Source organism: Cyprinodon variegatus, unplaced genomic scaffold (genome assembly GCF_000732505.1).
Source record: "Cyprinodon variegatus isolate N-32 unplaced genomic scaffold, C_variegatus-1.0 Scaffold273, whole genome shotgun sequence".
Taxonomy (NCBI): domain Eukaryota; kingdom Metazoa; phylum Chordata; class Actinopteri; order Cyprinodontiformes; family Cyprinodontidae; genus Cyprinodon; species Cyprinodon variegatus.
In genome coordinates this window covers 771,074-784,532 of record NW_015150726.1, presented here as the reverse complement: position 1 = coordinate 784,532, position 13,459 = coordinate 771,074, and the positions used below count along the sequence as shown (strand labels likewise).

The 13,459-nt window shown below is 38.6% G+C and overlaps 1 protein-coding gene across 10 annotated transcripts in view; it reads right to left on the bottom strand.

The window, feature by feature from the left end:
• arvcf (armadillo repeat gene deleted in velocardiofacial syndrome) overlaps positions 1 to 13,459 on the bottom strand; it is a 356,942-nt gene that overhangs the window by 76,969 nt on the left and 266,514 nt on the right. For all 10 annotated transcript variants that reach the window (XM_015383025.1, XM_015383016.1, XM_015383020.1 and 7 more), the window contains one exon: positions 1,339 to 1,522. In XM_015383025.1, the coding sequence (XP_015238511.1) occupies positions 1,339 to 1,522 (184 nt within the window). The remainder of the gene's footprint in view (positions 1 to 1,338; positions 1,523 to 13,459) is intronic.

Sequence of the window (13,459 nt, the reverse complement as noted above, 5' to 3'; positions counted from 1 at the left end):
TGCGCCTTTTAGTACGGTGCGCCTTATGGTCGTGAAAATACGGTACATTGGGCCCTTGCTTTTTCGTTATTACATCATGTTGTGCTCATCCATATGAGTTTTGTGTCATTTGGAGCCGTTCTGAAGATATTCCGTAACTTCCTCCTATGGGCAACGACTTGAAGGGACAAACTAAACTGTTCATAATTTATCATTTATGGTACGCCAGCATTCTTAACATGTAGGCGAATCACTTTCCCCGAGACATCCGCGGGTATGTTTTTTATATTTATATCTTTTAAAAATAAAGCGGCGCGTGAATGACGTCATCCGCGCATGCGGACTGGAGTCGTAACAGGAAGCCCTGGCCACAGGCGGCTACTCTCTACCCCTTCTATTCATTCTGGCTAACCTGAATTGTTCAATTCCATTTCCAGAGCGAGATCATCTGTGGTAGTAGCACTAGACATCTTCCAGGCATACGATTAAAACTAGCAGCAGTTAAGCGGACAGGATGAATGAATGGTAGCCGGCGGGCATGGATGACGTCATACACGCGCTGCTTTGTCTTTAAAACATAAATATATAAAAAAATATAACCACGGATGTCTGGGAGAAAGTGATTCGCCTACATGTTATGAATGCTGGCGTAACCATAAAGAATAAATTATGAACAGTTTAGTTTGTGCCTTCAAGTCGTTGCCCATAGGAAGACGTTACTTGGATATAACCTAACGGAAAATCTTCAGAACGGCTCCAAATAACACAAAACTCATATGGATGAGTAGAACATGATGTAATAATGTAAAATCAAGGGCCCAATGTAAAAAATGGCGTACCCCTTTAACTTTGTAAATGGCAAGCAAAAGTCTACATGTGGCGGAAATCTAACCCTAACTGCACAGTGTTCACTGCAATGGGAGGCTGGCAGTGCCATGATGTGAGGAAGTTGTTGACAGTTTAGGGAAGATGGAGGGGATTGAATGAAGGGCTATTCTGGAGGACAACCAGCCCTGACTGAGGCTGAGGTGGTGGCTTACCCTCCATCAATAAAAAGATTCAGTCCAGAGCTACAATGGAGAGGTTCCTATCAAAACATACAATGTCTAGAAAGATCAAGTTAATGTATAAATCTAAAACTAACTAAGAACCTAATCAACTGTCTGTTACCTCCGGTCAATAAGATGAAATCCCAATTTAGTTCATAGAAGTTTGTAGGTCATTAAACGGTTCAAGGAGTAGGAATAATATGGTTCAGGAATGTTATGAGTAAAATAGCTGGAAACAGGAAGCTGTGAAGTCTGAAACATGCCACAGTGAGCTGATTCTGGGTCCAGTGGAGTTTAATGCAAACCTCACCTAAGGCAGCCGGACGTGTTCTTGAAGACGGTAGTCCACTCTGCATCACGTGGCTTCGAGTCCTCGTTGGGTTCATGCTCCCAACCAGAGTGGGGGATGATGACCTCGTTGGTCATGGTCTGCAGCCCATGGTTGATGATCACCATTTTCAGGGGCTCATAGGATGACAGATTCCACAGAGTACCTGAGGGGGAGCCAGAGGGGAACAATAGTAGAGACAAATCAGAGGAGTGCAGGTACTGAAGAACAAAGAGCTCTTTTAGAATAAGAATTATCAGAGAGGACACAGATATGCATTCAAAATTTAACAAGATCTGGAAGTAAGGGTGGATGAAGCAACATTTCAAGCATTAAAAGAATAAAAAAGTAGAGAGATGTAAGAAACAAGAAAGATGCTGCAAAAAGACTAGAGAGAAAGGAGGAGTGTGGGAAATTGTATACAGAGAATGAAAATGATGCAACGTAGTGAAAGCTTTCTAACAGAGAAAGACACCCGCTGAGCGGACTCTACAAATAAAATCAAGAACATATTAAAATATGGTTTCGAACCACCAACAAATAGGGCAGACCATCATAATGTGGAAAACAAAAATCACAAATTTAACCTAAAATTACAATGAGAGACCTTGATGTTAGCTGTTTTTTACTTTCAGAACTCATACATGTTAGCCAGCATTACTACCACAGGAGCTATTGTACCATTTGTTTTGTAGATGCTGTTTCACTAGATTGCTTCCTCACTATGAAAACTGCACACAGAGAGACATTTTACGCATCAGTCACCTTCCAAACAACCCCTATGGAGCAGCAGAGGCCGCTCAGCTAATCACAGAAAAATAACCTTCAGCTTATTCTGAAAAAACAAAAACAAAACAAAACATCACAAAGGAAGAGAAAGAAACCCACAGAGATTTACAGGAAAGTAGATGGAGTTGGTGTGTGCTGAGCAATCTTTACTAGAGAAGCAGGAAGCTGAGAGAGGGGGGATGATGTGGAAGCAGATTCCTGCAGGTCACAGAAATAAAGCGGCCTTTTTCCCCCCAAAGGGTTCTAACACACACTGAAGCCATGGGACCTCCATTTTGAAATACAATTACAAACAAAGAATAACGTATGGTTCATTTTTTTAAACGGTAAACAAAGCATCTAAGTCAGGGTAACCAGAGTTCTTTGGTGTTGAGGAAAAAAAAAATTATCTGTAAGGGGATCGGTGGCCTAGTGGTTAGGGCATAGAGCTTGGAATCCTAAGGTTCTGAGTTTGAGCCCCACTCCCACAGACTGCCACTCTGGGTCCCTGAGCAAGACCCTTAACCCCCCACGCTGTTCCCTTTAAATGCAGCAAATTCATTTTGTTGCTCTGTACTTGTGACAGTGTAGTGACGTAAAAAAAAAAAAAGCTGGAAAAAACAATGGTTTGTAATGTGGAGAGAAGTTTTTATGCTATTTTTAGCATCAGTGAGGTATTTGAAGATCAAGTCAGAAGAGAGATGTGAGCATTCTTAACCCTTTAAAGCCCGATCCAAGAATAAAACAAAACTGAAAATTACTTTTTTTTTGGTTTGAAGTCCTTATTTGGCCTTTTAACAAAATATGTAAAAAGAAAAAACAGAAATACATTTTTGATATATATAATTTATTACTATGCGATAAGTCAAGATTATTTTTTTTGTAGTCTTCTGCCGTCTGTTATCAGGTATATCTGATTGTGTACAATAGGATTTTGAGCAAAGTTTTTACCATAAATTATGCAAAAGGTGTCAGACGCAAAACATTTCAGAAACCGTGTGTATCAAATATGATACATTTGGCATTACAGGGTTAAAAGGAAACAGTATTTTATAACACATACTGAGGGGATGGCAGTTCATTTAAATATTGCCAGACAGTGAGAGAGAGCAGGATTTGCAGCTGGTAACAGAAAGGCTCAAGTTCTACAGCCCATTTTATTTATCCGAGCTTTTAACTTCTGTTTCATTGACTATCATTATGCCAAACCTTTAGCAAGAAAAGGCTGGAAACTGGCCACACAGCTCTATTGTGAACATCTCTATCAATACTGAATCAAAGTTGTTTCTTCTGCAAACTTTAGACATTTTTTCACCTACAGCAACCTATTATACCAACGGGTTTTAATTAAAGCAGATTTCTTCTTACTGCTAATATTCTTCTACTGTATGTCCTTTGAGTTTAGGTAAGCATTTGGTTTCTACACATTCAGAAACCTATACTGTGTCAGACATTGACTTACAGTATACCACATTGTTTGCATGAAAAAAACACAGTGCATTCCTGTCTGCTTCTCTCACATCACAGGTTTTCCGCCAGGCCTCTTGCCTCAGAGAAACAACAGCTGGTTTCCTAGTAAAAAGGCTGAACATGGATCCTCATGCATGAACACACGCTGTTATGCTCCATGCATGTAGAAATGCAGTGTTAAAACAGGTAGAGCACATTCACAGACACCCGCAGTGCGTGATTCCATTTATCAGCGGGTCATTAGCAGAGCGCTGAAGCTGCCGTACATCCTGGCCACACTCTTTAAAACACTTCCTGTACATTTTCCAGACGTTCGAGCTCAGACAAGCACACGGAAATAAGAAAGCTGGACCTAAAATAACTTCATTTCTCTCACTTTGGTCATGAAGGACATCATAATTTATCTAAATAGAACAAAAAAAACGCCAATCTAACCTGTAACTGAGTACCTCTCAATGTACTGAACTTTCATGAACTGATCCACCCTTTTCTAAGGATACTTCTCTATATCTCAGTGCTTGTTGATGAAACGTTTTATTTGTATTAAATAAATAAATAAACAAATATAAAAATGGCATCTATTGCCTGGCAGTCTACATCCAGGGGTAAATATTCCCAAAGCACAACAACCAAAGCTGAAGTAATTTCACCGCTCAAGAACTGTTGGCTTTGTTCACAGTAGATTTCATACCTCTGTAATTCAATATTGATCTTTTTTTTTTTTTTTTTACAGCACTTTCCTGGTAGGTTTAATTTTAACATACAGATGTGCTTCCATCAGCGTAATTAAAGCTTCAAATGAAGAAAACACCAGCAATATGTTCCTTTGTTGGATTTAATGGAACTTGTTCTACATCCTGAATCTATGCATTTGTTTTAATTGCATTTAATAAAAACACAACAAATAAAACGCTCAGTAGAAAATGAAGTTTTCTGATAGATCCGGTTATTACTCATATTTTCTGAAGGAGCAAATCTTATTCAATTGTTTCTTGTATTGTTTCTACAAAACAAATACATTCGTTAGTCCCTGAGGTTTTACTTCAGTAATACTTCTACACAGATGCAATCAGAAATACTGTTGCTAGACATTAAGTACCACTGGGCTACTGGGTCCCAATTTCCCAACCTTGATTTTGTTGTTTATTGTTTCATAAAGCCTTTCTGGTGGTATTTAATTGTCAAAGTAATAAGCTTTATAAGCTTCATGTTTTATGTCGTCTTTTCCTGCCAATTGCAAGTGGTTCAAACCAAAGTTTTAAGAAAATATTTTTCCACATAAAGAAATCAAGTCATAAAAAAGCTTGTCATGATTGTATGGATTGTGAGGAATTTGTTTTATTCAGCTCTAAAGACGAGGACCTGAAATGTATTTAGCAGCACAGCAAACATATGTATGTATCACGGTCGACGCTCCTTCTGAATATTTCATGATCTTCTTTACATTTAAGAAATCAACTGACAATATGGAAAGAAAATTGAATGTTGTATTTGTCATCCAAGGGGTCAGAGACATGCCAATCTTAACAAAAAGTGGCTCAAACCATCAGACCTACTTTTAATGTTGGGCATAGTGTCAACATCTGATTAAATCTTCATCAGCGTAGACAGAGAATTTGCATAGAGTCGCATGAGATTGAGAAACTTCAACTTGATGTTTCACAGTAAATCATTTCTAACATATATAATTTTTATTAAATACCATACCAGAGAAACAGGTGGTAAATATATCTATAAAGCAAATCTGTGTGTAAATAACGTTTCTGTTCTCCCAGCAACTTTTGGTCGTGACTGCAGTTCACTACATATTTTAGTTGTCCTTTGTAACACTGCGGTCTGATGCTCTTGATTCCAAATGGTATTGTGCAATATTAAACTCCTGCACCATACCTAGGCACGCTGAACTGCTTACTTTGCAGCAGCATACACGGCTGAGTAAGCAGCAGTCAAGAAAATGCCTTTAAAGCGCCAGACAGTTTCGGTTTAGCTTCTAATTTCAACTTAAACATTCCAGATGGAGGTTTAAAGCTGTGAGACCAAAGCTTTAATACAATAGACTGCTGTGTGTGCATCCCTGCTACTCATCAATGACATAAACACGATCTTGGATGATATTTGAGGCTATACAGATCAGCCAGCTTTCTTTATGAGCTAACTTCAGCTTTTACTTTGAAGTAACCTGCACTATTTTTAAGTTAGTGATGAAAAGCAGAAAAAGAAATCCTCTCTGCCAGCATTAACTCTTAAAGGATTGAAAGCTAAAACAATGCATGAGAATGTTTAATCAATAATATCTCAGTTGAAGAGTTATTATTATCTCCTTACAGTAAAGGAAATCATCAAGGGCAGATTGTTTTCTTTCCTGTACAATGTATCAAAATCATTCATAAGAGTGTTAAATATTTGGGTATAATCAAAACCTAATGTGAAACGTGGTCATATACTTGCTGTTGTTAAATGTAAACAACTAATCCCCCAACCCAACACACACACACACACATCTCCCTGTATATTCAAGGTTTATAGAGGTTAGGCTAAACATGATGGATTCCTTTACGCAGATGATTTATTGCTTTTTTACTTCCAATCCCCACATTCTCCACTGCTGTATTGTCTGTGCCATTGCTATTTTAAAACGCCTGTTAAATTTTTACAAGGGCACGGCAGGAAAATCCTGGAACATGTAAGGCAGTAAACTGGCTCAAAGACGCCATAATAAGTTAGTTAATATTGGCATTTTAGATTAAATCAGAACCATGTTTTCCATCCTAACTTTAAGTATGTTACATGTGGAATTGGTGGGACTGTAGAGATTTAAGGACTTCTAATGTCTAATACAACATTTATTTATTAGAATGTAATATTTATTAGTATTTATTTAAATATAAATGCTGATTAATAAATGAATATATTTAGGATATTTTTCTGACATGTAATCTTTAGGTTCAAAAACTAACAACTCTGCTTGAGATGACATTAGTTGTGAATTGGTGCTATATAAATAAACTGAATTAAAATTAACCAGGTGATTAGCCCCAATTCAGTGTTCTGGAGATTGAAATACAAATAGTTGGAACTAATTACTGTACAGATTTTTACTTTATTGTCTGCCTGGATTATCCACCTCTAAAACTGATAATTTTTCTAAAACTTTATAATTATCCTTACCAGCTATTTATCTATTATCTGATTAATTAGGCCTTTAAGAACAAAAAAGGAGGAAATAGTGCAACATAATTCTGCAAGACAAAATAAAGTGATAGTAAACAGACCAAACAAGTGAAACAGAATTAATACAATAACCATGAAAAGCAAACAATACTAAGATTCTTAAGCTCTACAAAAGTTTACCGATTTGAAAAGCAGATTAGTTTTAACAGTGAAATGTGTTCTGAGGAGAACAGATAAAAAAAGGGGAAATATTCAGGTGTCCTGATGCAACTTCTTCATGTCCAATATTGTATCAATACTGGAGCTTTCAGTATATCAGCATAAATCTTATATACTTTTACTACTTATTTGTAGGTCTGAATATGAGAAAAAACTTGATCAATGGTATTACTCACACAGAGAACAATAATCAACAACAACCGAACTGCAAAAACGATCTAGAAACAAGCACAAAAAAAAAATCTTAAATAAAGTGTATTTACCACTAATTTGAGTAGTTAAATAAAATGGTTTGCCAATGGAACAAGCATTTTTACTTTTATAATATGCACTTGAAATAAGACAATGCTATAGTTTATTTCTTATTTTAAATGAAAATTATCTTTTGGTAAAGTGTCTCACTTACCTCCTCAATAGAAGGCAAAATGCACTTATTTTAAGAAAAATTACTTATTTAAATTTACATTTTTTGCAGTTTCTATCAGCTAACTAATATTAATAGAATTTTGGCTCAGTTATAACTTAGTTATAATCAACAATCATGTAACATGGGCTGGTGAGCAGTGGTCCACTGGTGAGAGCAGAACACTGAAGAGGGACATAGGTACCCAGTTTAAACCTCATAGATTACCACTGTGAGGAACATCCTTAGCCCAATATTGCCTTGAATATTATTCGAAGATCCAATATGACTCCAATATGAATTCAATAAATTGATCTACAGTAACTCTAGATTCCTGTGAATCCCCTCCAAGAGCCTCCTATCCAAACATTGAGGAAAAAATAAATTCCTATTCCTTTCAAACACAGAGACGCAGCATGAAGGTATCAATCAATCAATCAATGAATCTATGATTGTGCTTAGACTGTAGAGAATAAGACTAGCATTTCTTTCACTAGTATCAGTCTTAATAATAACGTTTACTCCGCAGCCACAGCTGAACGTCTCAGCAGCTTTAGCGAACACCAACGCCATCGTTCATGATGTGTTCACCGTGATGTTCCAGTCTGATTCTCTAGGAACCAACTAGCTCAGCTGCATCATGGCCTTTTTTACCCCTGCACATATGCACAATGACCCACCTCCTTTGTCATGTAAATACACATAAAAGGACTTCATTTACTAACAATAAATAATACAACAGCAGGACACATTCATTTTTCAGATAAACTTTGTGTGCACCCAGAGTGTGTTACTGGTGAATAGAGTGACCATATTTTGATTTCCAAAAGGAGGACGCTTTGGCCAGCCTAGAGACGGATTCAGACAGGCTTCTCAGAGGTTAGTGAACATGCTTTACTATACCTAAATGGTGAATTAAAATACATAAATAAAACCAAATAATGCTCTAAATATCACCTCATCTGTATTAGAAAATAAAGCTTCAACAAATTACTTTGTTGCAGCATCCTCTATTTTTCCAGATCTAACAAAGTACTCAGTCAACTTTGCAGAATTCCTCTCACCGCGCACAACTTTTTTATGGTTTTCAGTGTCCATGTGACCTATGAGATCTCCTGCAACTTTATTAGACACTAAAAGATGCGTGCCAGCTTTGCACATGGTGCACACAACTTTTTTTTGCAGTTCATCTGTGAAGCTGCACTTCGTTTCAGCATTTTGTGAGCAATGCTGGTTGCTCTGCTCCCTGGATGTGTGTGTATGGGTGGTCTGCTAGACACTCCCAGAAGACAGTCCCTCAAGAATTACGTTGGGGAACAAAGTGCCGTAGCATTCTGTGCAAAGCACCAGTCGATTTAACGTATGATTATAGTCCCAAATAAAACTGTGAAAACCGACTATTTCGTTAATTTATAATCTCCCTCCAGACGCTCCGGACAGAATGTAAAAAGTGGACATGTCCAGGCAAAAGAGGACGTTTGGTCACCCTACTGGTGTATATATTCACCTGTAAGGGACGGCCTCATACAGAAGACACATTTTGTTCCTATGAAAATACCAATAAAGTTGATTATCCATACCCAAACCCTCTTTCAACCTGAAAGTAGCATGTTAATGGATGTTTTTCAAACATGGATAGACCCGCTTTTCATTGGTAGGAAAAGCTGAGTCTTACCCCTCCCTGGCAAGCTGTGTAGCATCTTTCCCCTTTGATGATGTCACCAGTGTGACAGAAATAAGGAAAGTGAACAATGGAGAGCAACATGTAAGGGCGCCAATTGTTTTGCACTTTTGTCCCTCTGAATCCCTCTCACAGCACTACGCCACATTTATCGAATGCAAACAGAGTTGTTTTGGCATGTTAGATCAGACGCGACTAGTGCGGTGTGTAGACGTCCGTACATTGAGCTCAATGGTGTCATGTGAATTAGAGCAGGCATCCCCAACCTCGGTCCTCGAGGCCCGCTGTCCTTCAGGTTTTAAAGGTTTCCCTGCTTTAGCACAGCTGATTATAATGATTGCAGTAGACCAAAAGCCTGTTAATCAGCTTTCAATGAAAATCAGCTGTGCTGGAGCAAGGAAACCTCTAAAACCTGGCTCTGGTGTTCCCACAGCATGCCGATCAGAGCCGATAGCGTTTTTAACGCGGGTCGCTTGCCGAGTCATTTGGCCCGGGTAGGCACGCGTCAGCGAGCTCTTCCCACTCCTACCAAAAAATATTTTTGGCCAGTGGGAAAGGGGTACAAGTTACCACTAGAAAGCAATGAAGCTGTATGTATCTGCATCTCTGATAGTATTTTATATTAGATTTTTTATGTTTAAGAATATTATACTGACATAATTCAGACTAAAACTTTAACAGGCAGCATAAAAACCAAGCTATGAGTGTAATAACACTCAAACATTGATATGAGCAGTGGCACAGTAACAGGCAGCAGAACAATCACACCTGCCTGCGGGCCTGACAGCTTGATTATGTGCCTTATTAGCATCGGTTTGTGACAAGCAGCATTCAGAGCTCAGTCAAAACAGAGCTACTGGAATCAACAGGATCTCTACAGGGTCACAAACTGAGTGGAAACTTTCCAGCTCAGATTTTTAGGGGCAGCAATATGATACATATCTTCAACAATAAATCGAGGCTTACCAAGAAAATAATAATCAATTAAGTGCAGGATTGTTTAACAGTATGATGGTTTTCTTGATTATAGACGCAACATGGCTATTTTAGAGAATTTTTATATTTAACTGCTGCTTTTAAAAGCACAGGTCTGGAAACACAATCTATACTGTAGAAACAAAATAAGCTGAGCAGTGAAAAGGTACCGGGACCTTTTACTGCCTCAAGATGACGCATATAGTAACACACAGCCTTGATGATTCCTTCCACCCTGGTCAGCCCAGAGTCACCTCCAATGTTCCAGCAGCAATACTGCTCCGTCCTCTGGAATCAGTCACCTCTACACTGATCACATAAGCCAAAGGGGAGGGAAAGACTTGTCTTTGTTGTGGCGGCGATCCATCAAGTCTGACAGGCATAGAGCCCGCTGACAGACCGTTATTCAGGATGACAGAACGCAGTGGAAGTGACTATCTCCATCCAACGTGCTGTCGCTGTTTCAGGCCAGTGATTCTGGATGGGGTTTAGTCAGCTTGCTGTCCTCTGTCAGACTGTGAGAGACGGACGCCGGAGGGGACTGCTGCTTGTCTTCAAGGCAGAGCTGACTTCAGGCAGCATGACTCCCTAAGCACCTGGCATGAGCACACAGCTGTTTAAAGGGACGTTTACATCTCTGCCTAATCCTGAGACTACAATAGATCACAACATAGGGAAATTAGAATCTTTAGGACCTTAAATTATAATGCAGGTGCGGAATTTATCCCCAATAGAAATAACGGCTGATTACTGGTAAATTTGGATTTATGTACGGAGAACACTTAAAAAAAAAAGGTTGAAAAGAATAAGGGTTAATAATGAGAGGGAAATCTGCATATTTAGAAAGGGAGATTCAGGAATTTGATACATTTCTGAAAAATACCAAGGATGAAAAAAAAAATGTGGGGAATATGTTGCCTATACAGAAAGAATGGGGAAAGATGGCCTTCCAAAAACAAACTAAAAACCGACATAGTTAACCCTTACATTTCTTTATACGTTAAATTACATAATTTATTTGCATCAATTTTGATACATGAGGCATTTCTCTATAATCTTCTATATATTATTTGTTCACTATATGTGTCTGATTGTGTAAATCAGGGTGTTCAAGGACAAAAATATCCCACGGATGATGCAGAGCTGCCAAAAAACTAATTTATCAAATATATACCTGGCTTTAAAGGGCCAAGAGTCAAAGGGAAAGTACTTCACCTCTAATGTTTCAATGTGGAGAGTTATATTTTTTATGCCAATATTTTGGCATAAAGAAAAAAGAAAAAATTCAATATTTCCCAATTTATTGTTATTCTTCACCTGATCCTGAAACCTAGCAAGCTGGATTGACAATGTGCGGCTCTCTGCTTTAGTTTTACGCATTATTATTCTGGGACTGTAAATCTGATCAGAAAAAGGAGGGCAGAAACTTTCGACTGATTAGCCGCCTATAAAATTAGTTTTTCAAAATAAAGGTAAAATAAAAAACGGCAGAAGCCATGAGAAACCACAACAACATTGTCCTCTAATCTGTCGCTGTTCCTGTTTCAAATATAAAATCTTCTAACAAAACAGACGTGATAGCAGCAGCTACATGCGTGTCTTCCTGTGCTGCCATGGTTACTTTTGGTTTGGCAGCCTTCACTTATATCAAAGCTATATGTCCCGCCTTACATCATAGTACTGCAATGTGATTGGCTGAAACATTTTTGGTTGCTCTTCAACAGAATAAGGTGGATTCTTATGTGTTCATAAAAACACAAATACCTCGAGAATTCAGTTTTTTTTTTCATCCATAAAGGATGCACCTTAATGTTTCTGCTGGTTAGCTCATGTTTGTCTGTTTTATTTTTAGTTTGGTTTTAGGATAATCTCACAGTGCAAAAGAGAGAACTAGAACTGCTAATTGGTTAAACTTTTAAAGCTGATACTTGATAGATAGGTGTTACATCTGATGTTGCACAGAAGCAAAAATGCATATTTTAGGAAAATAAAATATAAAAAATGAATCAGTACTGAACTTTTCTAAGTTTGCTTTCTTTATTCTTTTTCCCCACATAAAGTCAGGATCTGTGAAATGGCCCCATTTATACTGTAAGACTTCACAAGCAACTTCAATAACTAAGTCAAACCACTTTCAGGGTCTAGAAGTGTCATCCCTTTCTGAATTATTGATTCTGTTTATCTGTTGAGGAACTTTCTGAGGGGTAGAAAGCCAGAACGGTCACACAGTTTTCCTATTAAAACTTAATGAATGAAGCCAAAGTTTGGCTCAAAGCATGAACATGGTTATCTTGTCTGGTTTTCAGTTAAAAGGCCAAAATTAATCACAGAGAGTCCGTCTGTCTTTCACATACCACCCTGCTTTTTGTCTCTGACTGGAAGCCTGGAAGGACGGTAGTGGACTGGGAACGGGACTAGAGCTGAGGCGGTGGCTAATTAAATTTTCCAGGCACCACTGGCAGACATGTTGCTCTTCAAGCAGAGCTATTAACTTAGTTCTGCCCATTACCATTCTCCTCCTCTCCCTCTGCTGTTCAACCTTTCTGCGATCCATCACAATCGCCACAGCAAAGAAGATGGGGTGAGGGGTTAGACAGAATGCATAAAAAGCCAAACAAGGATGGGGACCTACAGTATACGTGGACTCACTCTATCGATTGTGCACGTAAAAGAGAAAAAAATGAAGATTTATACATGTGTATGGCAGTATGCTGTAAGGAGAGGTGAACTAGTAGAAATAAAGCTTTATAAAATGAAAGGAAGGCTTTAGCAGCGGATATATGCAGAAAGTGAACTCAACAAGATCAAACTTTACCTAAATGGTATCTCTAAAATAATGATCATCTGTTCCCAGTTTGGGGTCTTCATTTAAACCAGTTGGTCTGCTGACTGTGATGTTGACGAAACAAGCAACGCACAATATTCTGTTTAAATGAGCAGAACTCAGTTCCCATCAGAAACCCTGCCGCTGCACCTCTCCAAAATTGTAGGTGACCTCAGACAGTGCTGCAGACAGAAGGCTTCTGATTGGTCAAATCTACATCCGCTCTACAATATGTGTATTTCCTGTTTGGTACCTTATTGGTTTGTTTTGTTTGTATGACCGCCATTGCTGTCATACAAAGATGGACCAGCTAGAGCGAGGTGCGTGAGAACGCTGGGACAGTTTTTCCACCTGGATCCCCGCTCTTTTTCTCCCTCATGTCCCTCCATTGTCGCACAAACTTACCCCCACTTCCTCACCGCTTCAGCTGTATCTAGACCCACAGGTAGTTTGTGATTGTCCCTCTTGTGTTATAGCGTGTAAGCGCAGACCACGCTTCAAAATTGGGCAAAAACAAAAAAATATCTACGACAAGCTCACTGGGACACTCTGCTGCGGGGAGAATAACCAGCCCTCGAGTCTTTGTTAACAG